The 25702-nt window shown below is 55.4% G+C and overlaps 2 protein-coding genes across 2 annotated transcripts in view; both read right to left on the bottom strand.

The window, feature by feature from the left end:
• Nucleotides 1-3651: 3651 nt before the first annotated feature.
• On the bottom strand, nt 3652-8444 carry SRA1 (steroid receptor RNA activator 1). The gene is made up of 5 exons (XM_024193972.1): nt 8377-8444; nt 8014-8139; nt 5352-5566; nt 4513-4621; nt 3652-4135 (listed from the first exon to the last, which is right to left on the bottom strand). Exons 1-5 carry the CDS (start codon nt 8420-8422, stop codon nt 3942-3944), a joined length of 690 nt encoding a protein of 229 aa, XP_024049740.1. The 5' UTR covers nt 8423-8444; the 3' UTR covers nt 3652-3941.
• A 5160-nt stretch (nt 8445-13604) lies between these two features.
• APBB3 (amyloid beta precursor protein binding family B member 3) overlaps nt 13605-25702 on the bottom strand; it is a 33325-nt gene continuing 21227 nt past the window's right edge. Inside the window, exons 7-12 of the mRNA XM_024193940.2 lie at nt 25259-25373; nt 20827-20914; nt 18560-18643; nt 17105-17220; nt 16007-16192; nt 13605-13838 (exon numbers count right to left, since the gene is read on the bottom strand). Coding sequence (XP_024049708.1) covers nt 13605-13838; nt 16007-16192; nt 17105-17220; nt 18560-18643; nt 20827-20914; nt 25259-25373 — 823 coding nt within the window. The remainder of the gene's footprint in view (nt 13839-16006; nt 16193-17104; nt 17221-18559; nt 18644-20826; nt 20915-25258; nt 25374-25702) is intronic.

The raw sequence follows: 25702 nt of genomic DNA, 5'->3' as shown, positions 1-25702 counted from the left end.
AAGATCTCTCCTGCAAAACTCGCTGCACTCCGGTACTGGGAGTCGCAGTGTACTCCTCAATGATGCCAGCTGCAGATCTGTCTGGCCACCTGGGTTCCAGGAAGTGTGAGGGGCTGAGGAGTGAATGCCTGGGCTTCATGCCTGAGCCAGCGCTGCTCCTGGCTGGGAGTTTTGATGCCTCTGGCCAGCCCATGCCATTGTCTCACTGCCCCCTTTAGAGTGCAAGGGAGTTGTTATCCTCTCTCCCCTCATGCCCTTGCTGAGCTGCAGTGACTGTGTTACACAGAGGCCTGGGGGGGGGCTCTTCCTGCCCCACAGCCTGGGCCAGGACAGGGTGGGATTGAGCAGGTGTTTGGAGTGAGATTGTCTCCGTGCCCAGAGAAACCAGGGGGATTCCTTAGCACTGGTTGCTGTTGATGTGGCAGCCTTGCCGATGCATGTCCCTTAATGTCCACAAGAGGGCAGTGCTAGGTCACCTCCTGGAGGGGACAGACAATGTGGGGGAGCTGCATTTTGCCAGCTGAAACAGCAAAGCTGCCTTCCCAAACTCAGAGCTGGTTGGGCACTGAGGCAGGGCTTGGCCTAGACCCCTTGTGGGCTGGGAGGGAAGGGCCAGCTGATGGCAGGCACTGGGGTGATTCTGCAGGCAGCAGCTCAGTGCTGTTCACGCTACTGCATCCATAGGGCAAGCAGCCACCGGCCCCTGCAGAGCTGGATATATTCTTCTGCTGCTGTGACAGGATCCGAGCCTGGTGCTTTGATTTTTTATACACACACACACTTGCTCCACTGTGCCGATTGGGAGCAGCAGCAATTGAGCCCAACTGCAGATTCAGGTACAAGAGGAGGAAGAAGAGCTACAGTGAGGAAAGGTGGCAGGTGCTTGATAGTGATTGGGGAAATGCTGGCTGGTTTTGAACCCCAGAGGGTAAAACCATGAGCCGGTCAGTGAGGGACGGGTTTCTAGGGAAGGCATGTTGACTGGCTGGGACAGGACTAGTCCTGCGGAGTGTGGGGCTGGGAAGAGGGAAACGCTGGAGAACATGCTGCAATTGCAACGCACCTTACTTCGAAAGATCATTAAGTCCCAGGCAGACTGCAAAGAGCTACAAAGGGATCTCACAAAACTGGGTGACAGGGCAATAAAATGGCAGATGAAATTTAAATGTTGATAAATGGAAAGTAATGTACATTGGAAAACATAATCCCAACTATACATATAAAATGATGGGGTCTAGATCAGTGGTTTTCAAACTTTTTTTTCTGGCGATCCAGTTGAAGAAAATTGTTGATGCCTGTGATCCAACAGAGCTGGGGATGAGGGGTTTGGGACTGGAGCAGAGGGTTGGAGTGCAGCAGTGAGGGCTGCAGGGTGGGGCTGGGGGTGCAGGCTCTGGGGATGAGGGTTTTGGAGTGCAGGGGGGGCTCTGGGTTTGGGGGAGCTCAGGGCTAGGGTTTGGGATGTGGGAGGGGGTCAGGGCTCTGGGGTGGGGCCCAGGATGAGGGGTTGGGGGTGCAGAAAGGGGCTCCAGGTTTGGGGGGGTCAGGGCTGGGGCAGGGGATTGGGGTGCAGGGTTACTTCAGGCGGCTCCTGGTCAGCAGCATAGTGGGGGTGCTAAGGCAGGTTTCCTGCCTAGTCCGGAACTGTGGACCATGCTGTGCCCCAGAAGCGGTCAGCAGCAGGTCCAGCTCCTAGGCGGAGGTGCACAATCAGCTCCATGTGGCTCTTGCCCGCAGGCACTTCCCCCCCCCCCATTGGTCTGTTCCCGTCCAATGGAAGTGCAGAGCCAGTGCTCGGGGTGGGGGCAGCGCGTGGAGCCCCCTGCCCCCCCCCCCCCCCCCACCTAGGAGCCAGACCTACTGCTGACTGCTTCTGGGGCGCAGCGCGGTGTCAGAACAGGTAGGAACTAGCCTGCCTTAGCCAGGCAGCACCACTGACGGGACCAGAGCCGCTGTGACCCAGTGCCTTCCATTCCGCGATCCAATACTGGGTCACTACCCGCAGTTTGAAAACCACTGGTCTAGATTAGCTGTTTCCATTCAAGAAAGAGATCTTGGAGTCATTGTGGATAGTTCTCTGAAAACATCCACCCAATGTGCAGCGGCAGTCAAAAATAACAGATTGTTAGGAGCCATTAGAAAAAGGACAGGAGTACTTGTGGCACCTTAGAGACTAACAAATTTATTAGAGCATAAGCTTTCGTGGGCTACAACCCACTTCTTCGGATGCATAAGTGGGTTGTAGTCCACGAAAGCTTATGCTCTAATAAATTTGTTAGTCTCTAAGGTGCCACAAGTACTCCTGTTCTTTTTGCGGATACAGACTAACACGGCTGATACTCTGAAACCTGTCATTAGAAAAAGGATAGATAATAAGAACATATAATGCCACTATATAAATCCATAATATGCCCACATCTTGAATACTGTGTGCAGATCTGGTTACCCCATGTTAAAAAGGATATATTAGAATTGGAAAAGGTACAGAGAAGGGCAACAAAATGATTAGGGGTATGGAACAGCTTTTGTATGAGGCAAGATTAGTGAGATTGGGACATTTCAGCTTAGAAAAGAGATGACTAAGGGGGGATATGATAGAGGTCCATAAAATGATGACTGGTGTGGAGAAAGTGAATAAGGAAGTGTTGTTTACCCCATCACATAACACAAGAACTGGAGGTCATCCAATGAAATTACTAGGCAGCAGGTTTAAAATGAAGTGAGTATTTCTTTGCACAACACACAGTCAACCTGTGGCACTTGTTGCCAGGGGATGCTATGAAGGCCAAACGTATAACTGGGTTCAAAAAAGAATTTGCTAACTTCCTGGAGGATAGGGCCATCAATTGCTATTAGCCAGGATGATCAGGGATGCGACTCCTGTGTGAGAGTCCCTAGACCTCTGACTGCCAGATCCTGGGAGTGGACAACGGGTGGATAACTGCCCTGTTCAGTTCATTCTCTGTGGAGCACCTGGCGTTGGCCACTGTCAGAAGACAGGATACTGGACATTGGTGGACCCAGTATGGCTGTTCTAAAGGGGAAATAGGGCCAGGCCTGCCCCAACCTTTCCTCACCTCCCCTGGGCACTATGGTGACTGGCACCAGGGGAAGTGTACCGCAACCAGGGCTGGGCAAGTAACAGACGTGTCCGTGCACCCCTGGTTCGAAAACACTGGGTTTGGGTTGAACCAATACTGACACTTCAGAATTTGCTATGAAGTGAAGGCCATTTTGGGTCTTTTCCAGAGCAGGGATTTGAACCTGAGTCTCCCACATCCCAGCTGATGCCCTAACTACTGGGCTGCCGGAGGGAATCTGCTGCCTCCAGCTGTTTTGTTTGGGTTGACAAAATCTGCATTTTTGATCAAACATTTGTGGGCCAAAAAACATCACCCAGCTCTATCTGCAGCTTCTCTTCTGGGCATGGGAAGGGCTGAGCGCTGCTTTCCAGGCCCAGCATCTGACTGACCTGTCATTACAGCCCAGGCCTCCACCATCCCCACGCCTGACAGGCCTGGGAAAGAATAGCACTGTCTGCCACATGTCCACACCAGCTGCAGCTCTCTCCCCTGTCTTGTTCTGCCCTGGAGCCTGCTCACAGCAGGTTCCAGATGAGGGCTAGTGCTGGGCTCACACACAGGCTTGGGACACTGGAAGATCAGTAATTTTTATTCAGTATCATTATATGCAGCAAGTTGCCCCGAGATCTATTGGTGGTAAGAAAGCCTCTTCTTGGTGCAGAGCTGATCCTGAATCGGACACTCAGAGGCAGAACAGGGAGACATGGGAGAAGCCAGAAACTCCTCAGGGATGGAGGAGTCTTGCTATTTTCCCACTACAGCAATGAGAAATGCTCCCAGTGGCCAAGAGCTCCACCACCTCTGGGGGGGCACAGTGGGGCCTGGGGGCAGTTCAGATCCCCCCAGCTTTGCCATGGCTCACAGGGTCTCTTCAGCTGGCTGAGCTCCAGCTCCCTGGTCATCATTTGCAACCAAGTCTCCAGGAGGCAAGTTCCTTGCTTCAGCAATTAACCGTTTGATTCCCACCATCCACTGACTGACTTCATTGACATGGTCCACCATGAGCGAGCGATGGATTTCATCAGCCACATCCCAGTGCCACCGCTGGAGCTCTGGGAGACAAGGAGAGAGCAGCCCGTTAGTGGCCCACGAGCCTCTCTGGTGGATGTGGGGAGTAAAAAAGGCTCTGAGCTGAGCATGAGCTCCATCCACACCCCAAAGCAGCTGGACCCACTGGGATTCCAGCTGGAAGAAGAGTTGTGCCTAGATACCACAGGCATGGGAGCACTACAGTCAGACACAGGGCAGAAATGGGCCTCATGGTGACAGGTGAGGGATATGGGAGCAGCGCCTCCTGAGTGCTGAGAGGAGATGGGGAGCCAGGAAGGGAATGCATGCAGGCCGCAGTGCAGAACCCCTGGGAGATGCAAAGTTGGCCCCTTCCCTAGATTGGGTCACAGCTCCCTGGTGCCCCTTTGCCCCTGCTCACCCTGCACCAGGATATTCATCCTCTTCCTCACAGGGGCAGACAGCTTTCCCTGGAGCCACAGCTCCCGAAACACAGCGAGGCGTCTGCTGATGTCATCACAAACCTGTTTCTGGAAGTCCAGAGAGGAGCCTTAGTGAAGAGCTGCCACCATAAGGGCTGGAGCCGGACCTCCCCACTAGCGCTACGGTAGGGAAGAGGGGTAGCTCTGGGAAGAGGACCCTGTCAGAGCCACCTGCATCCAGCAAGCTGAGCCCTCACATCCTCTTCTCAGGCGGCAGGGTGCAGAGGGACAACTTGGGAATGGCTCGGCTGTGGTGGGCCCCTGTAATGCCACAGAGAACAAACACCCCCGTTCAATGGGCCCTTCCCTGACTGCACACATCCTGAGGGGGATGATCAGCAGCCGGGAGAGCAGGGTACAGGGCTCGACATCCGCGCCTGTGGAAAGAGGAAACTGCAGAGCTACAATTAATTTGCAAACTTAACACCATCAAATTGGGCTTGAATAGGGACAGGGAGTGGCTGGTTCACTACAAAAGCAATTTTCCCTCTCTTGGTATTGACACTTCCTCATCAATTATTGGGAGTGGACCACATCCACCCTGCCTGAACTGGCCTTCAACATTGGTTCTCCACTTGTAAGGTAAAGCCCTTCTCTTCATGTGCCAATATATATTTATGCCTGTATCTGTAATTTTCACTCCATGCATCTGAAGAAGTGGGTTTTTTACCCACGAAAGCTTATGCCCAAATAAATCTGTTAGTCTTTAAGGTGCCTCGTTGTTTTTATGGAAAGAGGAGTCACCGGCAATGCCACCGGGCGCAGCAGCAATCCTCACCTGCACGATGTTCCTGCACATGCTCAGAGTCTCATTCAGAGGGGCTAGAACATCGTCTACCTTCACCTCGCACTCCTCCTCAGCCAGGCTCGCAACCTGCTTTGCGGCGTCTGGCCTCAGAGCAGGGCTGACCACAGCAAGAGGGGGGGGGCCCACAGGTTTTGAGGCTAAGGCTGCTGGCACCGCTGGAGGAGCAGAATTCGCTGGAGTCGGGGCTGAAAATACAAACATTATGCAGTCAACAGCCACTGTAATAGTCCAGTCCAACCCACCCAAAGTCCCACCTGCTCAGCAAAGGGGCTGTGCTCCAAGCTCTGGCGTCCTGAGGTGAAAAGCATTCAGAGCAGAGCACTGGACTCGCTGTGCCCAGCACAAGCCAAGCTAGCCTAGTTAGCTACACTACAAAGAAAACCTCACAGCAGCAAGTCTCAGAGCCCGTGTCAGTGTGGGGCTAATAACAGCATAGAGGCTCCAGCCCAAGCGGGAATGTCTACACTGCTGTTGTTAGCCTCTCATGCCACGAGCCTGAGTCAGTTGACCCGGGCTCAGACTCAGTGCCATGGGTTTTTCCCTACAGTGCAGACATCTCCAGAGCTGCAGTTCTGAAGAGCCCCTTCCACTGTCTGTACTACTGGCCGTACCTAGGGGCTGGGTGCCTCAGGGCACTGGGAATGGACCTGCCAGCTTGAGGGCCCCAGCTGAGATCTGGCCAGGTCAGCAGGGACTAGCAGGCATTCCTACGTGGTAGCTGCTCCGGTGCCCTGTATGACATGGGTTGGGGTCTCAGCCCAGCTCCTGAGGAGCAGGTGGTCACATCACAGTGAGCACCTCCCTTCTCTGCAGATGAGGGCAGGGCAGCATAAAGTGCCCGCTTCCCCCACCCTGTCCCTGGGGTGGAAGAGGAAAGCAGTGCTGGATACACAGTGAATCTGTCCCTCACTGGGAGGACATGAGCAGAACTGACCTGAGGGAAATCACCTACAAATGCAAAATCACCCAGCAAAGCCAGGGGGCTGCCTGTTAGCCTGAGGGGAAAGGAGGTAATGAGCGCCCAGGCTGGGGTCGGGCCTCCCGCTGGATTTGGGCAGTGAGATCTACTGAGGCAGCCCTTCCTAGGAGGAGGAATTACCCACCCACATCAGTAACATTGTCTGCAGCTCTCAAAGCAAATGAATTATGCTGCAGCCACCTCTCATTATCCCCAGTGGATAGGCGGGAAGCTGGGGGAAGTAGTCACACCACACACAAGTAAGACCAGGCTAGACCCTAAGGCACAGGACTGGGACTCAAGCCGTAACCACTGGCTCATGCTGCTTCGTACAGAAGAGTAATGTGACTGGCAGCTGGGTTGAAACAAAATCTAGGGCGCAAAGGATTGTTTATTTTCTCCAAAGCCTCCCTCAGGTGCTGGTTTGTCTCTGTGTAACCCACACATCTTCTGGGTGTGGTGTTCTGTCCCATCTAGTGGCACCGAGACCACTTAAAGAGAGATAAAATGAGTCTGCTCTACAGCCTTAGCTAACAGCCAGTTGGCTTTTAGCTCATGCTTTAGAGCAGGGGTGGGCAAACTACAGCCTGTGGGCCACATCTGGCACACCAGCCAATTTAATCCGGCTCTTGAACTCCTGCTGGGGAGCGGGGTCTGGGGCTTGCCCCACTCCTGCGCTCCAGCCGATGAGTAGGGTTGGGGGCCGCTCCGAGGGCACATGCCGCGGCTCCCGGAAGCAGCCGCATGTCCTACCTCCAGCTCCTACGTTTAGGGGCAGCCAGGGGACTCCGCACGCTGCCCCCACAGCTCCCATTGGCCAGGAACTGCAGCCAATGGGAGCTGCAGGGGTGGTGCCTATGGACGGGGCAGCACGCAGAGCCTCCTGGTCATGCCTCCATGTAGGAGCTGGAGGGGGGACGTGCCACTGCTTCCGAGAGCTGCTTAAGGTAAGCGCTGCCCAGAGCCTGCACTCCTGCCCCCCTCCCAGGCCCCAACCTCCTGCCCTCCAAATCCCTTGATCCCAGCCCAGAGCACCCTCCTGCACCCCAAACCCCTCATCCCCAGCCCCACACCAGTGCCTGCATTCCCAGCCGGAGCCCCACACACACACCTCAACCCCTGCCCCAGCCTGGAGCCCCCTCCCACATCCTGAATTCCTCATTTCTGGCCCCACCCCAGAGCCCACACCCCCAGCCAGAGTCTTCACCCCCTCCTGCACCCCAACCCCAATTTCATGAGCATTCATGGCCTGCCATACAATCTCCATACCCAGATGTGGCCCTCGGGCCAAAAAGTTTGCCCACCCCTGCTGTAAAGGCTCATGCACTAAGCTCCAGAAGTCCCCGGTTCGATCCTGCCCGCTGACGACCCGGGTCTGTCAGTGTAACATCTGCACGACCCTGGATAGGAAGGTCCCACAGGAGCTACAGCAAAGCATGAGACAGTGACCAACCCAAGAGCCTTAGCCTGAGGTCTCAAAGGAGAAGGGCAGGCTAGCACCGATTCCCCTCACAAGTGCTTAGGTGGCACGGAAGGGGGAAATCCTCCTCCGCAGAGAGCCCTCTGAAGGGGGCTTTGAGCCAGAGACTGGGCTTCACTCAGCCTCCCTGGTGGGCTCTGCCACCCCCAGCAGGGGCCCACCGGCTGCAAGGCAATGTATGGGGCAATTCTAACCTTGGGGGGCTCCATCAGCCGGGCCGGGGACCCTGCGTGCGAGGGGGGAGCGCTTCGGGCCTCCACACTGGATCTGCAGCCCATAGGAAAACTGGGGGGGATCGTTCCAGCCGCGCTCCTTGTTCCCTGGGGAGACACAAATGGCACCAATTACTGGCACTACACAATGGCCAGCCCCAGGGCTTCCCCTCGCCCCAGGACAGGACGGGGGCACCTAGGGCTTCCCCTCCCCTGCAGTCCCATGACAAGAGTGGGAGCAGGACTTCCCCTCCCCCCACGACAAGAGTGCCCAGGGCTCCCCCTCCCCAGGACTGGCGCGGTCGTGGAACGTCCCCGCTGGCCGGCCCAGCTCGGCCCCCTCACCCGGTTTCACGTAGAGTTCCGCCATCGCCACGTCACGGCCGAGCATGAGATCCCGCCCCTTCCGAATTGGGGCGTGGCCTGGGCGGTGCTCAGTGCCCGGCCCCGCCCCCGGACCGGAGCGTGGAGGCGGTGGCTCACAGGGGGTGGCTGAGCCGCGCTGGGCGGAGCTTCCTGCCGGGCCCGGAGCGGCCCTGCGATCGGGTGCTACCTCGGCCGCCGGGGGTCACTCCAGAGCCGGGGCTTTACTCCACTGCCCCGCGGGCAGCGCTGGGGACCCCGCCCCTGCAGAGCCAGCTGCGGAGCCGGCCCCTCCGGGCCCTTCAGCCAGATCCCTGCAGGAGCGATCTCCGGCCCGGCTGTCACAGGCCCCACTGCTCCAGGGGCGGGCTCACTGCCTCCATGTCCGGGGGCCCTGCTATCCCCAGGCCGCGCTCGCTGTCTCACGGGTATCCATTGCACCCTGTCGTTGGCCAGCCTTATCTGGCTTCAGCAGCCATCTCTGTGTTGATGACTCGCAAACCTGCCTCCCTCTGGTTTCATAGATTCATAGAATACCAGGGTTGGAAGGGACCTCAGGAGGTTATCTAGTCCAACCCCGTGCTCAAAGCAGGACCAATCCCCAAACAGATTTTTGCCCCAGATCCCTAAATGGCCCCCTCAAGGATTGAACTCACAACCCTGGGTTTAGCAGGCCAATGCTCAAACCACTGAGCTATCCCCACTGTCTCCTATTTATCCTGCCGCCCTTTATCCCGCCCCACTTCTCTGCCTGGGTGTCTCACCATCAACCAGATGAAGGAGGTCAAAACTGAACTACTTATACTGTACTGGAATGGGTTACCTAGGGAGGTGGTGGAATCTCCTTCCTTAGAGGTTGTTAAGGTCAGGCTTGACAAAGCCCTGGCTGGGATGATTTAGTTGGGGATTGGTCCTGCTTTGAGCAGGGGGTTGGACTAGATGACCTCCTGAGGTCCCTTCCAACACTGATATGCTATGATTCTATACTTATCCTCCCTGCTAAAAACCCCCTTCTGCCCCATCACCTTGACAGTGCCACCAGCCTCCCTGGCACTCGAACCTGTAACCTGGGGTCCCCCTTGCCTCAGCCAGCCTGAGCCTGCTGCCAGATCTTGCCCTATTTTCCACCACAAAAACTGGTTCTTACAAAAGCCAACCAGTTCTCTTTCTGCACCCAGACCCTTATCTTCCATCTTGACAACTGCACCTGCCTCCTCTCGGGCCTTTCTGACATCTGGGTCAACCTCTCGCTCCATTTGCAGCACTGCTACCAAGGGCTTGTTCCCAGCTCCTTGTGCTGACCTGATCATGTCCTTGTATAAGCCCCTCCTCCTGCTCTCCCTTCTCCCTTGTTCACTACTTAACCCTTCCCTGTTTGCTGTTGTGTCTTTGCCAATTATGCCAGCCTCCACCAGACATTTGTCTGTCCTCCGGACTGTCATAAACGGTTAGCTGAGAATGGTTAGCCGAGAATGGTTAGCCCCTAGGAATGCCTGTGATCAGCACCAAACGCTGATACCAGATGGCAAGTCGGTGCATCCAGCTAGCGGGGCAGCGACTGTCTCCTATTGTGTGTATGTACAGTGTCTAGCACAAAGGGCCCTGGTCCTCTTTGTCTGTGGATGACAATACAAATGACAGTGATCTTACCAAAAGTGCCATGGGATTTTTGATGACTCAACTAGTCAGAACCTCAGTATTTAATCTGTTTTGAAAGATGACTTTTCCAGCAGTCCAGTACCCCCCACACCCTATCACCATGCTGGGATGTTATGGAAGAGCACCCCCTGTTGAGTTACCAAGACTACCCCCTACAGCCCTAGCTGTTTCTTGGCGGTCTCCTTCCCAAGTGCTGGCCCTGCATACTTGGCACCAGCGCAATGTGGCAAGCTTGGAGCCATGATTAGACAGGGAATTTGTAAGTGGTTTAGCTTGGCAGTTCTGGCCCCACTGCAGCAATCAAATTTACCATTGACTTCCGTGGAGCCAGGATTTCACCCGTGTCATTTTTCCCAAGAAGTCTGCTTGAGGTATGAGGCACATGGAGAGTCTCAGGCACCAGTTCAGCGGCAGAGGGTGTCCAATGAAGGACTGATTCACAGCCTCTGACACTGTAGGTTTGTATTTCAATCCCATCCATCTGGTGGGGGGCAGATTATCCTCCATCTGCCTACCATGGGTGGCACATGAACCCCATTTGGGGAGGCAAGCCCCCCAGGGCCTCCCAAGGGGGCAAGTGGGGCAATTTGCCCCAGACCCCACAGGGGCCCCACGAGAATATAGTATTCTATAGTATTGCAACTTTTTTTATGGAAGGGGCCCCCGAAATTGCTTTGCCCCAGGCCCCCTGAATCCTCTGGGCGGCCCTGAAGCCCCCTGCCCTGCCCCTTCCACCTGAGGCCCCACCCCTACCCTGCCCCTTCCGCTCCTCCCCTCCCACTCCCTTGCCCGCTGGTACCAGAGGAGCTCTGAATCCCACACCACAGCCGGAGCCCCGGCTGAGCCACCCCCAGCCCACCTCCCTGAGCCCCAGCCCACCCACCTGAGACACCCTCGGCCCAACACCCCAAGCCACGACAAGTCGGAGGAGCCTCAAGCCCTGGCTGCCCAGAGGAGCTCTGAGCCCTACCATGGCCTAGCCCCCAGGCCATGGTGTGAAGCATTAGTGGAGGTTGGGGAAGCTAAGCCTCCCCAAACCTCCATTACAAGCCACCCATGCTCCCTACTGTGGGGTTTCTTGCACCTTCCTCTGAGGCATAGGTGCTGTTTCTGGGGGTGCTACTGCGCCCCCTGGCTTGAAGTAGTAACAACCCAAATACATGTGTAGTGGGGCAGCTGCCCCACTCCAGTAGGCAGGGGTTAAAAGCAGGCCTGGAGAGGGCTGCGGCTAGGAAAAGCATTAAGAGCAGCTGAGGGGGAGGCTGGCGAGGTAGTTGGCCCCAGGTGTGGCTGGCTTAATCAGGCCACAACTGGCCTGGATAAAAGGGCTGTGGGGCGATGAGACAAAGAAGTCTCACTCTAGCCCTGGAGTGGGAAGGGCTAGCTGCCTGAGCGCAAGGTACCTGAAATAGAGCAGTGCTGGGGAAGGGCAAGAGGCGCTTGGGAGCTCCAGCCTGGTAAACCCCCAGACTGCAGGCCTTAGTGAAGGCCTACAAAGGTACTGGGGCTACAGAGGTGTATTCTGGGAATAGGCAGAGGCAGCAGGTCCTACCCCCTTGCCAGTGATGCGTGGCCACTATAGACTGCAGTCTGCCCCAGGGAAAGGAGGCTAGCTGATGGCTGGCAGTAGCCCAAGGTAAAGGGGCACTGGGGTCCAGGAGGGACACAGGGCCTAAGGCAGGCGAGACACCGGCCAGAAGGAGGTGCTCCAGAGCTGGAGTTGAGCTAATTCACAAGACGACCAGTAGGAGGCACCGTGCCAGTGAGTCTGCACTTCGCTACAACATGGTTTCCACCTTTAGCACCGTCCACTATAAAAATTGTTCCAGCACCACTGTTCTAAGGCATCTGGTGCCAGCCACTGCCAGAGACAGGCTACTGGACTAGATGGACCATGGGTCTGATCCAGTCTGGTGGTTCCTATCTTCCTACGTCTGTGTAGCAGAAAAGTTCCTTTCCCCTCCCCGCACCCCTTACAGCTTGTTCTGACCCCAATCCAATCCTTAGCAGGAAGGGGATAAAGCAAAGATGGGGCTGGCTTGTGCTTGCTGCATGTTAGTGTTTTATTTGCACAAATGATCAGATAGAAAGTGTTACTGAGGTAGACTTTAGTCTATCATACGGGGGCTCCCCCAGGGAACTGACAGGCAAGTGTAAAGAAATATGGGCGTAAAGACAGATTAAAGTGATTTCCAAACTGGGCAAGAGAACAATCCCTTTAAGGAACCAGCAGGTAATGTGTGACTGGCTTGCAGCTGGAAGGACAGCTGGTCCATACTATACCTAACAATTACAGCCCCAACTGGCCCGCTCTGGACACGGCTGAGCCAGGTACCCACTAGGCTTGGTGGGAATTCACACATGGGCTCCCCCTGGAGGAGTAGGAATTCACACCAGCTCATAACAACCCACTAGAAGACCAACACTGATTTTCTTTTCCTACCTTTAAAATGAGAGTTGTCCTTCACAGGAGCACTGGTGTATCAGTGCCAGGCCTTGGGCACCAGGGTATCGGTACCTGGGCATGGGCTTGTTACGGAAGGGCTGCTCCCGTGTGCTGGGCCGCATGTGCTGGCGTTCTGTGAGCGCTGGTGCTACACACACACAGTTATTGGGGCTGTGTGCACCAGTTTGTTGCTGTGGGTTTGCATGTGATCACTAAGTAGTGCTCAATGGTTTGTTTTGGTAGGATTGTGTCTAAGCACCTAGGCTGCTGCCACTGATATTTTTAAGAGCAAAGGAGGCAAGAATTTGTTTAGAATTAAAACAATTCACAGCAGGAGGGCGAAATAGAGCCCTCCCTTCCCACAGGCCTCCTACCATTCCCAGCACCATGTTACCAGCTATTAAATGAAGTGGGAAAGGGAGCAGATCATTCTTTCAGAGCGTGGCAGGGGGGGATGGTTAGTCAGTTGCCTGCAAAAGGCTTTTCCTCGTATCTGCAGCCAGTAGACACAGGCCCATGGCCTGTGCCTGCCCTCCATATTGCTGTCAGAAAATCAAAGGGGTTCATTGGAAGAGCCAGGGCTGAGGAGGTGAATCCCCTCTGTTGGCTCTATGGGTCCTGGCGATACACCAACCCTTCTTGCTGTGGTGGCAGCAGCGCCCACGGCCTTCAGCTACAATCAAGTTGAGGTCCCATTCCAAAGTGAATCCCAAGGAGCTGTGCCCTGACTGGAACATCTGCCCACCCCGGACTCCCAGCAAGGGCAGAAGGTGGTTGCCTTCGGCCTGCGTGTCATGTTCGCTGTTGGCTGCTCCGGATATTAAGAAACATTCCCTGCTTGGAACCATACATGTGCTGGGTCATTGCTACTCCCCAAAGCCCCCCACACCCACCTCCCTCCCCAGGGGGTTATCTGCAAAGCAAAGGACTATTGGGTTCTGGCCTTGCCTCTGTGGCCAGCCGGGGCTTTCCCTGTGGGGAATGGACTCGCTCTTTGGGTCTGTCGGGCCTTAGCTGCAGGGAGAGCCAACAGATCTGGTTACTCTATTTACACAAGCCAGCCAAGGAGCCTGCTGCCTTGCCCCCCCTGCCCCACAGGTGCGCCCTATGGGGTGTGCAGCATGGAATGCTTCTGCCGGAACGCTTCCAAGAACGAGAAAACCCCCCGCTTCCGAGTGCTGGCGCCGCTGCCGTTTTTCTGCAGGGAGTGGCCCGTGGAAAGGAACGGGCATCCTGGGGAGTCCACAGATGCCGTTCTCTTCATCTTAAGCACCGAGCGTGAGCTGCCCTTCGGCCTCAGCCGCGAGGTGGAGGCCACCAGACACTTCTGGTACTGAACCTGTGACGGAATGGGAGCAGCGGGTCAGAGTGTCACAGAGACCGGACCACAAAGAGCGCTCTGCCTCAACAAGAACCCAGCAAGCAGAGAAGGGTTGTCATCATCCCTGCACTGTGGGTAAACTGAGTCACAGAGCGATTAGGTAGTTGTTCAAAGGCAGCTGGCAGAGCTAAAGATAGAACCCAGGAGTTCTGATTCAGTCTGCCCCTTCATCTAATTGCTAGACTCCACTCTCTCCTAGAGCTGGGAATGGAACCAAGGAACCCTGTCTCTGTCCCTTCCTCTAACCACTGGAACCGCCCCCTTCCCATGCGTACAAATTGGCTCTGCATTTCATGTGTGCATCATACTTCTCAGCAGACTCTCCAGCCAGACGATACCAGCAAAAGGGCATCTTCAGTTCCCCCTATTCTGACCACTAAACCCCACTCCCCCCAGAGTCCTCTCCCACCCTGCTCCCCCCAGCTCCAAGTCACCCAAATCTGCCCTGTCTTTAGCTCATTTCCTATAGGTGCTTGTGGAGAGTAGTTTGTGAGATGCTGATGGCACCTTCTCTCTAGATGTCCAGAGCGCCTCAGCTTAAAAGGGTTTTCCCTAGGAGCAGCCCCTCTCCTTGTACTCCCCAGGCCACTGATGTAGAGTGGACACAGGAAACACCGAGGCAGTGGGAACCCAAGGAAAGGCAGCGAGTTCCAGGGGTGCTTTGAGACAGGTGTCAGGGTATGGAATGAATCCGTTGGGGAGTGGAGTTTACATAAGAACAGCCATACTGGGTCAGACCAATGGGCCATCTGGCCCAATATCCTGTTTTCTGACAGAGGCCAATGCCAGGTGCTCCAGAGGGGATCAACAGACCACGGCAATTATTCAGTGATCCATCCCCTGTCATCCAGTCCCAGCTTCTGGCAGTTGGAGGTTTAGGGTCACCCCAAGCATGGGGTTTCCTCCCTGGTTGTCTTGGCTAATAGCCATTGATGGACCTATTCTCCAGGAACTTATCTAATTGTTTTTTGAAGCCAGTTATAATTTTGGCCTTCACAACATCTCCTGGCAACGAGTTCCACAGGTTGATTGTGCATTGTGTGAAGAAGTATTTCCTTTTGTTTGTTTTAAACCTGCTGCCTATTAATTTCATTGGCTAACCCCTAGTTCTTGTGTTATATGAAGGGGTAAATAACAGTTTCCTAGTCACTGTCTCCACACCATTCATGATTCTATAGACCTCTGTCATATCTTCCATTAATCATCTCTTATCCAAGTTGAACAGGCCCACTCTTTTTAATCTCTCCTCATATGGAAGCTGTTCCATACCCCTCATCATTTTTGTTGCCCTTCTCTATACTTTTTCCAATGCTAACAGATCTTTTTTTTTTCAGACATCTGCGTCAGATGTGAAAAATGAAAACCCCTCCGCCATCTACCCCCACACTAACCCCTCCAGACTCTGCCCCACCTCCATCTGTCCCCACACTAACCCCCCAGACTATGCCCCACTCCGACCTCTAAATACTGTTTTCTACAGGGACTGTGGGTGCTCCCTTGGGTGTCCAAAGCCTGGCTGGGAGGGGGCTGGGCATGTTGTTTGGCCCCGAAGCATCCAGGTGTCTCCCCGGCCTCAGGGTCTGAGGGGGCAGCTGAGCGAGTCGACCCCCTCCAAACACCAAGGTGAGTTCCCTGACAGGGAACCAGGTTTGTCTCCAGAGGACATGGCCCCATGTGAGGGAAGACAGCAGCGTGTCTCCCACCCTGCCTGGACCCTGCTGCAGACATGTACTGGCAGGGCCCACATGCTGTGCAGCTTTTTGAAAGCACCACGTGCTTGTTAAGAGCTACAGTCTGTCAGTGATACCCGCACCTCTAGAGACCCAGGGGCCTTGTTAGCCCAGAGCCCACCCCCCCTGCCAAGGTGAGACAGAGCCCCTCATGGGGATGGTTCAGAGGTGAAACAGCCCAAAGACCAGGTGGGTTCAGAGCTGTCCCAGTCTATAGGTCTCAGTAGAGAACAAGGACTGACTGGATCATGGACCCCCCTACAGGGCAGGGCTGAGGGAGAGCTGCCCAGGCAGCCCCTCTCTGGGGCTAGATGGAAGGCGTCGGTCTCTAGGGCTCACAGTCCAGCACCTTTCACCGCAGAGAGTTTCCCTGGGGGCGGGGTGGAGCACACTCACCATGCATGCAGCCTGCACAGCCTCTGAGATGGTGCCGGCATCCGGCTCACACCAGAAGGCCGTGCACTGGAAATGCTGCTGCCCCATGTCTACGATGAGAGCAAACGTGTGAGCGTTTTTCCCAACACCGATGAAGGTCACGTAGCGGACCTGGCACTCAAAGATGTGGGCGTCTTCCTCACCAGCCTCAAAGGAACACACACAAGAGCAGTCACTAGACTCAGGCAGAGAGGAAACGATCCTGCCTCAGGGTTACCTCAATGTACTTGAGAGGGATCTAAAGAACCATAGTAGAAAAGACCCAGCATGTCCCAACTAGGCCACCCTCTGGGCCTACAACTTTGTCCCCTACTGTCCCCAGGGCTCCCAAGCAATGGAGCTTCCAGCTTGTACACGGGGAAGCGACTCCATGGCCTAATGGATAATGAGCCTTCTCCAACCATCAGCTAACGTTCCCTTGGCGTCATTTCACCTTATTTTCTCTCAGAGCCTCCTACGTCATTCCTCTTCCTCCTGGTGCCTACACCCTATGCGTCCTTGCAACCTCCAGCAGGAGTCCAGCCCAGCTGACCTATTTACTGCTCAAGTTGGCAACACTCTTCCCAGCACCTCACTGTGCCTGCTGCTGAGTGGGCCCCAGCAGCATTGAGCTCCTCTCGTTGCCCAAGGCCTGTGCTCACTGTCCCTTCAGGACAATTGATGGCAGCTATGTGGAGTACCAGACAAACCTCAGAGCCCACGAGCTGGCAGCGCTGAACTCCTTTCAGCCAGCCCTGAGCACTGCTGGCATTGCCTAGCAACATTAATGAGCGAGTGGCTTGGAACCACAGGCCGAGGGCAGGTGAGAGGGCATTGGCTACAAGGTCAGTAGGACCTGTTCTCTGGTTGCATTTGCCAGAGAAGTGTAACTGGGTGGGCTCCAGGGCAGTGGGGGCTGCAGTAAGAAATCCCCAAACCCACCCTAGAGCCCGTTCCACTGGATGCATGGGAGCTTCAATGAGTGAACCCCCTGTATTCCAGAGGCAGCCACTCAGTGGGCACCCCTCAGCAGCAGGAGAGGGGTAGAGCCCCCAGAAGGCCAAGCATGTGGAATGTTACCTCTGCCTGGTGCACCGTCATCACCGAGTCTGACACGCTGACAAGGGAGGGGGTCCACTGCTCACGGCCTTGGCTGCTCATCAGGGTCTCAATGGCCTCGTTCAGTATGTCCATCCCTGGGGAGATGAGCAGAGGGGATGGACCACGCCCTCCGCTCCTGGCACAGTGAGGCCAGTTACCACTCGCCCATCAGGCTCCTCTGAAGCCATCAGCCTACAGGACTCAGCAGGGCTGTGCTGCCCAGAGGGAAATGCAAGGGTGGGAGTGCTCTGCGCTGCCGGTGTCCAGTGGGGTGGGGAGAGATAGGGGGCTACAGGCAGCTTCATCCAGCCAGAGGGGTGAAGGGAGGGGGTGCACAAGCAGCCCCTTCAGCTAGGATGAGGCATGGGCAGCACCTGCTAGAGACTGGCAGGAGTTGCCAGCGAATCCTGCAGAGATTGCAAGTTCCATGGTTACAGTGCAGTGTCACTGGTGCAGAAGCCAGTGGAGACACTGAGTGGGGAGACTCCCTGGGGACCAGGGGCAGGAAGCAACACAACAAGGCATATAGGCAGCAGCAGTGCCCCAGACCAGCCCTCAGTGCTTCACAACATGGATTCTTTGGTGCCACACCCCAGGCCAGCCCACAGCACAGCTAGGCCTCAGTGTCCCAACACCAGGGCGGCCAACAGCACAGCCAGGCCTCAGTGTTCTCCCCGCCCCCCCAAGAAAAAACCCTCCAGGGTTGCCAGGCATCCGTTTTTTGACTGGAACGCCCGGTCAAAAAGGGACCCTGGTGGCTCTGGTCAGCACCGCTGATCAGGCTGTTAAAAATCTGGTCAGCGGGACAGTGGGGCTAAGGCAGGCTCCCTGCCTGCCCTAGCTCCACACAGCTCCCGGAAGTGGCCCGCATGTCCAGCTTCTAAGCACAGAGGCAGCCACGGGGGCAGCACACAGAGCCCCCTGGCCCCTCCGCCTAAGAGCCAGAGGAGGGACATGCTGGCCACTTCTGGGAGCCGCCTGAGGTAAGCGCCGCCCAGCTGGAGCCAGCACCTTAAATCCCCTCCTGCACCCCAACCTCCTGCCCCAGGTTAGAACCCCCTTCTGCACCCTAACTCCCTCCCGGAGCCCACACCCCACACCCCAACCCTGAACCCCCTCCCACACCCTAACTGTCTCCCAGAGCCTGCACCGCCTCCTGCACCCCAACCTCCTGCCCCAGGTCAGAACCCCCTCCTGCACCCTAACTCCCTCCCAGAGCCCGCACCCCACCCCCCAGCCTGGCTGGGCTTTTCAGGAGCTCTCAGTGCTGGCTTAACTCTGCTCCCATTGAGGCCAGTGGCCATTCGGCCACCGACACGGTTCAGTTGGTGCAGCATCCCCCCCCTCCCCCCGGGTTCTCTTTCAGTACACAGCAGCCCATATGATGTAACAGCATAGGGACTGTAGCAAGAGCTTCCCCCCAGGGCTACTCACCCATGGCTTTGGGCACCGGTAAGCTGCCAATATACAGGGCTTCGTACTTCTGGATAGACTGCCTCACGGCGTCCAGAACATCAACTGCCAGAGACAAGAGCAAGCCAGAGCAAGTTCTCCTCCAGCTCCTCACCACCTTGAACAAAGCCCACCTCTTTACCAAGGGGTGGGAGCTTCATTGTATTACCCCCCAGGCAAAGGCCAACCTGAGGGCTGCCCTGCTTACAGGATGCCTGTTGGTGTCTTAGGCACAGGTGACATAGATTTCCCCACCTAGCACCAGTCGCTTGGCTTCGGGGCTTACAGGACAGAGAGAGCAGGAGGCGAGCCATTCTGCTGGGGTACAGCCCTCCACCACCCTGGGATTGGTTCTGTGCATGTGGGGTTGTTTCCTTCTCTTGAAGACGTTTTAGGAGCTCCCCTGCCTTGAGCCCAGCCCCACAGGCTCTGAGCACAGCCCAGGGCACACCTTAGGCCTTTCTTTCAAGGAAAGGTTGTGTTGTGCTAGGTCTCCCCCACCACCCCGCTTATGAAAACAGGCTGCCATGGGTACAATGGGGCAGGCCTTGGTGGGAGAGAAAGAGGGAGCCCCATCCTCTGGCATACAGCCCAAAGCTCCTATCTATAAATTGGGGGGGGGAGGGGACATCAGTTTGAGAGCTGATATCTCAGCCCCTTTCAGGGCTAGAAAGGAGCACCCTGTACCCATGGGCAGGGAGTTCCCAGCTGTCCCATGGGACAAGGTGAGGGTTTCTATCCTTGGTGGCAGGGGCAGCAGGTTTGCAGAAATTTTGGTGGTGCCCAGAACACCCAGAACCCACCCCCCCAAACTCTGCCCCCCACCTGCCTAAGGCTCTGGGAGGGAGTTTGGGTTGGGGGAGGAGGTCTGGGGTGCAGGCCCTGGGCTGAGGCAGGGGATTGGAGTGCAGGAGGGGGTGAGAGGTTGGGCTCTGGGAGGGAGTTTGGGTGGGGAAGGGGGTCTGGGGTGCAGGTTCTGGGATGGAGTTTAGGTGCTGGGTGCAGGCTCCGGGCTGGGGCACGGGGTGAGAGTGCAGGAGGGGGTGAGGGGTGCAGGCTCTGGGATGGAGTTTGGCTGTAGGCTCTGGGCTGGGGCAAGGGGTGGGGGTGCAGTAGGGGGTGAGGGGTGCAGGCTCTGGGAGGGAGTTTGGGTGCAGGCTCTTGGAGGGAGTGCGGAGGGCTGGGGTATAGGCTCTGGGAGGGAGTTTGGGTGCTGGGTGCAGGCTCCAGGCTAGGGCAGGGGGTGGGTGTGCAGGAGGGGGTGAGGGGTGCAGGCTCTGGGACAGAGTTTGGGTGCAGACTCTGGGGTGGGGGTGCAGTCTCTGGGAGGGAGTTTGGGGGCAGGAGGGTGTGTGTGGGAAGGGGGTGGGGGTGCAGGCTCTGAGACAGAGTTTGAGTGCTGGGTGCAAGCTGGGGCAGGGGCTGGGGGTGCAGGAGGGGGTGAGGGGAGCAGGTTCTGGGACGGAGTTTGGGTGCAGGCTCTGGGGTGGGGGTTCAGGCTCTGGGAGGGAGTTTGGGGATGGGAGGGGGTGCGGAGGGAGGCGGTGCAGGCTCTGGGAGTTTGGGGGCAGGAGGGGGGTGAGGGAAAGGGGTGAGGGTGCAGACTCTGGGAGGAGGTGGGGGGGTGCAGCGCTTACCTGGGGCTCCTAGGCAGGGCAGGCTGGGGGTCTCTGCGCACTGCTACCCCCAGGCACTGCCCCTGCAGCTTCCCATTGGCCGCAGAGGCGCTTGGGGTGGCACAGTGACCCATCCTGCCCAGGGGCCGCAGGGAGGGGCCGGCAGCCACGTGGAGTGAGCAGGCAGGAAGCCGCTCAGCTCCGCTGCGCTGCTGGTGGTGAGTGGGGGCCCCGGGCTGTTTTAAATGGCCCGGGAGGATGCTGGGGGGCGGGGGGTGCCCAGGGATGGAAGGCGGGGCTGAGGGAGAGACCAGTGCTGGAGTCAGGCACCATGGGCCCATAGAACTCGCCGCCCGTTGGTGGGCCAGGAAGTATCAGATCTTGACCCTGTCACTCATGCAGATGCTTGCGTTAGGGGAAAGGAAGGACCATTTGTGGGCAAAGTCTTTAGCGGAGGTTTCAAAATGGGAGTTGTGCAGAGTCTGCAGGGGGTGGCGATGCTGGCAGTAGGCATGGGGGAAATGATCAGTGGGCAGAGTGCAGGTGATGGGGTCTTGCCTGTCACTCGTGCCCCCAGGTGGCATGGGAGGCATGTGCAGGCGGCAGAGGGGTGAAAGGAACGCCCTGGAGTACCTTGCAGCGGTAAGTTGTCCGGCGAGATGGGCTGCAGCGTGATGGATCGAGTGAGGCTGTTGCTGACCACTGCCCGCTCGGCCATAATCTGCACAGCACAGAGAAACACCATCACACAGAGACTTCCCACAGGCCTCTGCTCTCAGATCCTGGCTGGTGGGGCTCAGGCCCTGGGTGGTCAGGTAAAAACACCCCTGCTGGGTAGCAGGATAGTACCAGGGAAAATGAGTGTGGCTGTCTATGGCCTGGTGGCTAGAGCCCTAGCCTGGGACTCAGGAGACCTGGATGTTAGTCCTAGATCTGCTGGTGACCTTGAGCAAGTCTCTGTGACTTGGTTTCCCCATCTTCCCTTTGAGACACACTATATAGGAGCTAGCTATTACTCTCATTAGCACTTGTACAGCTCAGGGAGGGAGAGCTGTATCATCAGGTAGGGACCGTCGAATTGTGGAGGTGAATGCGTGGTTACGCAGATGGTGTCGGAGAGAGGGCTTTGGATTCTTCAACCATGGAATGTTGTTCCAGGAAGAAGGATTGCTAGGAAGAGATGGGACCCACCTAACCAAGAGAGGGAAGAGCATCTTCGCAGGCAGGCTTGCTAACCTAGTGAGGAGGACTTTAAACTAGGTTCGCCAGGGGATGGTGACCTAAGCCCAAAGGTAAGTGGGGAAGTGGGATATCGGGAGGAAACACAAGGAGGAGAAAACAAGACAGGAAGCCTCCTGATTCATACTGAGAAAGTAGGGCAGTCGGCTAGTTATCTTAGGTGCATGTACACGAATGCAAGCCTGGGAAACAAGCAGGAAGGATTGGAAGTCCTGACACAATCAAGGAACTATGATGTGATTGGAATAACAGAAACGTGGTGTGGCAGTTCACATGACTGGAACACTGTCATGGATGGGTATAAACTGGGTATAAACTGTTCAGGAAGGACAGGTACGGGAGGAAAGGTGGAGGAGTTGCATTGTATGTAAGAGAGCGGTATGATTGCTCAGAGCTCCAGTATGAAACTGGAGAAAATCCTGTTGAGAATCTTTGGGTTAAGTTTAGAGGTGAGAGCAACAAGGATAATGTCGTGGTGGGCATGTGCTATAGACCACCGGATCAGAAGGATGAGGTAGACGAGGCTTTCTTCGGACAACTAACTGAAGTTTCCAGATCACAGGCCCCGGTTCTAATGGGGGACTTCAATCACCCTGACATCTGCTGGGAGAGCAATACAGCAATGCACAGACAATCCAGGAAGTTTTTGGAGAGTGTTGGAGACAACTTCCTGGTACAAGTGCTGGAGGAACCGACTAGGGGCCGTGCTCCTCTTGACCTGCTGCTTACAAACAGGGAAGAATTGGTAGGGGAAGTAGAAGTGGGTGGCAACCTAGGCAGCAGGGACCATGAGATGGTTGAGTTCAGAATCCTGACAAAAGGAAGAAAGGAGAGTAGCAAAATACGGACCCTGGACTTCAGAAAAGCAGACTTAGACTTCCTTAGGGAACTGATGGGCAGGATCCCCTGGGAGGCTAATATGAGGGGGAAATAGCAGAACTAAAATTCATTTGCAAATTTAACACCAATAATTTAGGCTTGAATAGGGACTGGGAGTGGCTGGCTCATTACAAAAGCAGCTTTGCTTCTCCTGGAATTGATACCTCCTCATTTATTATTGGGAGTGGACTACATCCACCCTGATCGAATTGGCCCTGTCAACACTGGTTCTCCACTTGTGAGGTAACTCCCGTTTCTTCATATGTCACTATATAATGCCTGCATCTGTAATTTTCACTCCATGCATCTGAAGAAGTGAGGTTTTTTACCCACGAAAGCTTATGCCCAAATAAATCTGTTAGTCTTTAAGGTGCCACCAGACTGCTTGTTGTTTATGAGGGGGAAAGGAGTCCAGGAGAGCTGACTGTATTTTAAAGAAGCCTTATTGAGGGCACAGGAACTAACCATCCCAATGTGCAGAAAGAATAGCAAATATGGCAGTTGACCAGCTTGGCTTAACAGTGAAATCTTCGGTGAGCTTAAACTCAAAAAGGAAGCTTACAAGAAGTGGAAATTTGGACAGATGACTAGGGAGGAGTATAAAAATATTGCTCGAGCATGCAGGGGTGTAATCAGGAAGGCCAAGGCACAACTGGAGTTGCAGCTAGCAGGGATGTGAAGCGTAACAAGAAGGGTTTCTACAGGTATGTTAGCAACAAGAAGAAGGTCAGGGAAAGACTAAGTTTGGGACGCTTACTGAATGGGGGAGGCAACATAGTGACAGATGATGTGGAAAAAGCTGAAGAAGTCAATGGTTTTTTTGCCTCGGTCTTCACAGAAAAGGTCAACTCCCAGACTGCTGCACTGGGCAGCACAGTATGGGGAGGAGGTGAGCAGCCTTCAGTGGTGAAAGAACAGGTTAAGAACTATTTAGAAAAGCTGGACATGCACAAGTCCGTGGGTCCGGATCTAATGCATCCAAGAGTGCTGAGGGAGTTGGCTGATGTGATTGCAGAGCCAATGGCCATTATCTTTGAAAATTCGTGATGATCGGGGGAGGTCCCGGACGATTGGGAAAAGGCAAATATAGTGCCCATATTTAAAAAAGGGAAGAAATAAAACCTGGGAACTACAGCCTCACTTCAGTCCCCAGCAAAATCATGGAGCAGGTCCTCAAGGAATCCATTTTGAAGCACTTGGAGGAGAGGAAGGTGATCAGGAACAGTCAACATGGATTCACCCAGGGCAAGTCATGCCTGACCAACCTGATTGCCTTCTATGATGAGATAACTGGCTCTGTGGATATGGGGAAAGTGGTGGATGTGATATATCTTGACTTTAGCAAAGCTTTTGCTACAGTCTCCCACAGTATTCTTGCCAGCAAGTTAAAAAAGTATGGATTGGATGAATGGACAATAAGGTGGATAGAAATCTGGCTAGACTGTCGGGTTCAACTGGTAGTGATCAACAGCTCAATGTCTAGTTGGCAGCTGGTATCAAGCAGAGTGCCCCAGCATTCAGTCCTGGGGACGGTTTTGTTCAACATCTTTATTAATGATCTGGATGATGGGATGGATTGCATCCTCAGCAAGTTTGCAGATGACACTAAGCTGGGGGGAAAGGTAGATACACTGGAGGGTAGGGATAGGGTCCAGAGTGACCTAGACAAATTAGAGGATTGGACCAAAAGAAACCTGATGAGGTTCAACAAGGACAAGTGCAGAGTCCTGCACTTAGGAAGGAAGAATCCCATGCACCGCTACAGGTTGGGGATCGACTGGCTAAGCAACAGCTCTGGAGAAAAGGACCTGGGGATTACAGTGGACGAGAAGCTGGATATGAGTCAGCAGTGTGCTCTTGTTGCCAAGAAGGCCAACGGCATATTGGGCTGTGTTAGTAGGAGCATTGCCAGCAGATCGAGGGAAGTGATTATTCCCCTCTATTAGGCACTGGTGAGGCCACACCTGGAGTACTGTGTCCAGTTTTGTTCCCCCCAATACAGAAGGGATGTGAACAAATTGGAGAGAGTCCAGAGGAGGGCAATGGAAATGATTATGGGGCTGGGGCACATGACTTACGAGGAGAGGCTGAGGGAACTGGGGTTATTTAGTCTGCAGAAGAGAAGAGTGAGGGAGGATTTGATAGCAGCCTTCAACTACCTGAAGGGAGGGGTGCCAAAGAGGATGGAACGAGGATGTTCTCAGTGGTGGCAGATGACAGAACAAGAAGCAATGGTCACAAGTTGCAGTGGGGGAGATCTAGGTTGGATATTAGGAAACAATATTTCACTAGGAGGGTGGTGAAGCACTGGAATGGGTTACCTAGGGAGGTGGTGGAATCTCCATCCTTAGAGGTTTTTAAGGCCCGGCTTGACAAAGCCCTGGCTGGGATGATTTAGTTGGTGTTGGTCCTGCTTTGAGCAGGGGATTGGACTAGATCACCTCCTGAGGTCTCTTCCAACATTAATATTCTATGATTCTATGATCAGGTGGGGAAACTGAGGCACACAGTGGGGCAATGACCTGTCTGAGGCTACACAGCAAGTCTGTGGCAGAGCAGGAATTGGCACTCAGATCTTACTGACTCCCAGCCCTGTGCTTCACCCACAGTGCTCATCAGTGTCCTTGCCATGGTCTCCACTCCCCAGGGCCAGGCTGGATGGTCCGCGTTGGATCAGGGAGCGACTCCTGTTGGTCCTGCCTCATGCTGTTCCCAAGCATGGATGCTGCTCTGGGAGGCCTCCCAACAGCCAGAGGCCTGGAACATGTCCGGTTCGGAGACACCTGCCAACAGGAGTGGAACCTGGCTGCTAGCCCAGGAGAAGCCTGATCTAAAGGAGTGAAGGGGCATGTGGGCTCAGGACTCCCTGCCAACAGCTCAGCAGGGCTGAGGGAGCCAGGCTGGGACAGGCCCAAGCATGCTGGGCAGCATGTCCCTGGGAGCACACCTTGGAGCACATCTCATGCAGGGCCTTGGCGATGGCTTTGGCAGGCACGTTGCAGTGGAAGACATGGCACTTCAGCATGCATGTGTCCTTGTCGCTGGCCACGAAAGCAAAATCCCTGCAAGGAGAGGAGAGTGGGGTGAGCAGGAGGATGGGGGTGGGGCGTCGGCCCCGCCCATGGAAGCCGAGCTACATTACCTGTCCCTGCAGCCAGCGTGGCAGCGTGTGGAGAGAGGAAAGGAGACAGCAGTTAATGCACTGATTCCTGTGTGGCAGCAGCGAGCCGGGACGTGCATCTCAACGCACCCCTCACCAGCACTTCCCTGCTGGGAGGGGAGGAAAGGCCCACTGCAGAGAACCAGCAGCAGTACCAAGCAATGCCCTGTGTCCCAGCAGGTACAGTGCAAGGGTGCCATGCCAGCCCTGGGCTGCAATGCCCGGCATTGT

The sequence above is a fragment of the Terrapene carolina genome, unplaced genomic scaffold (assembly GCF_002925995.2).
Source record: "Terrapene carolina triunguis isolate 2854851 unplaced genomic scaffold, T_m_triunguis-2.0 Scaffold838, whole genome shotgun sequence".
In the NCBI taxonomy this organism is placed as follows: Eukaryota; Metazoa; Chordata; order Testudines; family Emydidae; genus Terrapene; species Terrapene triunguis.
This window is presented reverse-complemented; position numbering and strand designations above follow the sequence as displayed.

What these genes read in the sequence shown, in the direction of transcription:
- SRA1 (XM_024193972.1), bottom strand. Translation starts at nt 8,422, where the DNA reads ATGCTCGGCCGTGACGTGGCGATGGCGGAACTCTACGTGAAACCGG. An exon ending in GGAACTCTACGTGAAACCGG is followed by an intron (nt 8,140 to 8,376) that starts GTGAGGGGGCCG and finishes GTGTCTCCCCAG; the next exon opens with GGAACAAGGAGCGCGGCTGG. An exon ending in TGTGCAGGAACATCGTGCAG is followed by an intron (nt 4,622 to 5,351) that starts GTGAGGATTGCT and finishes CTGGACTTCCAG; the next exon opens with AAACAGGTTTGTGATGACAT.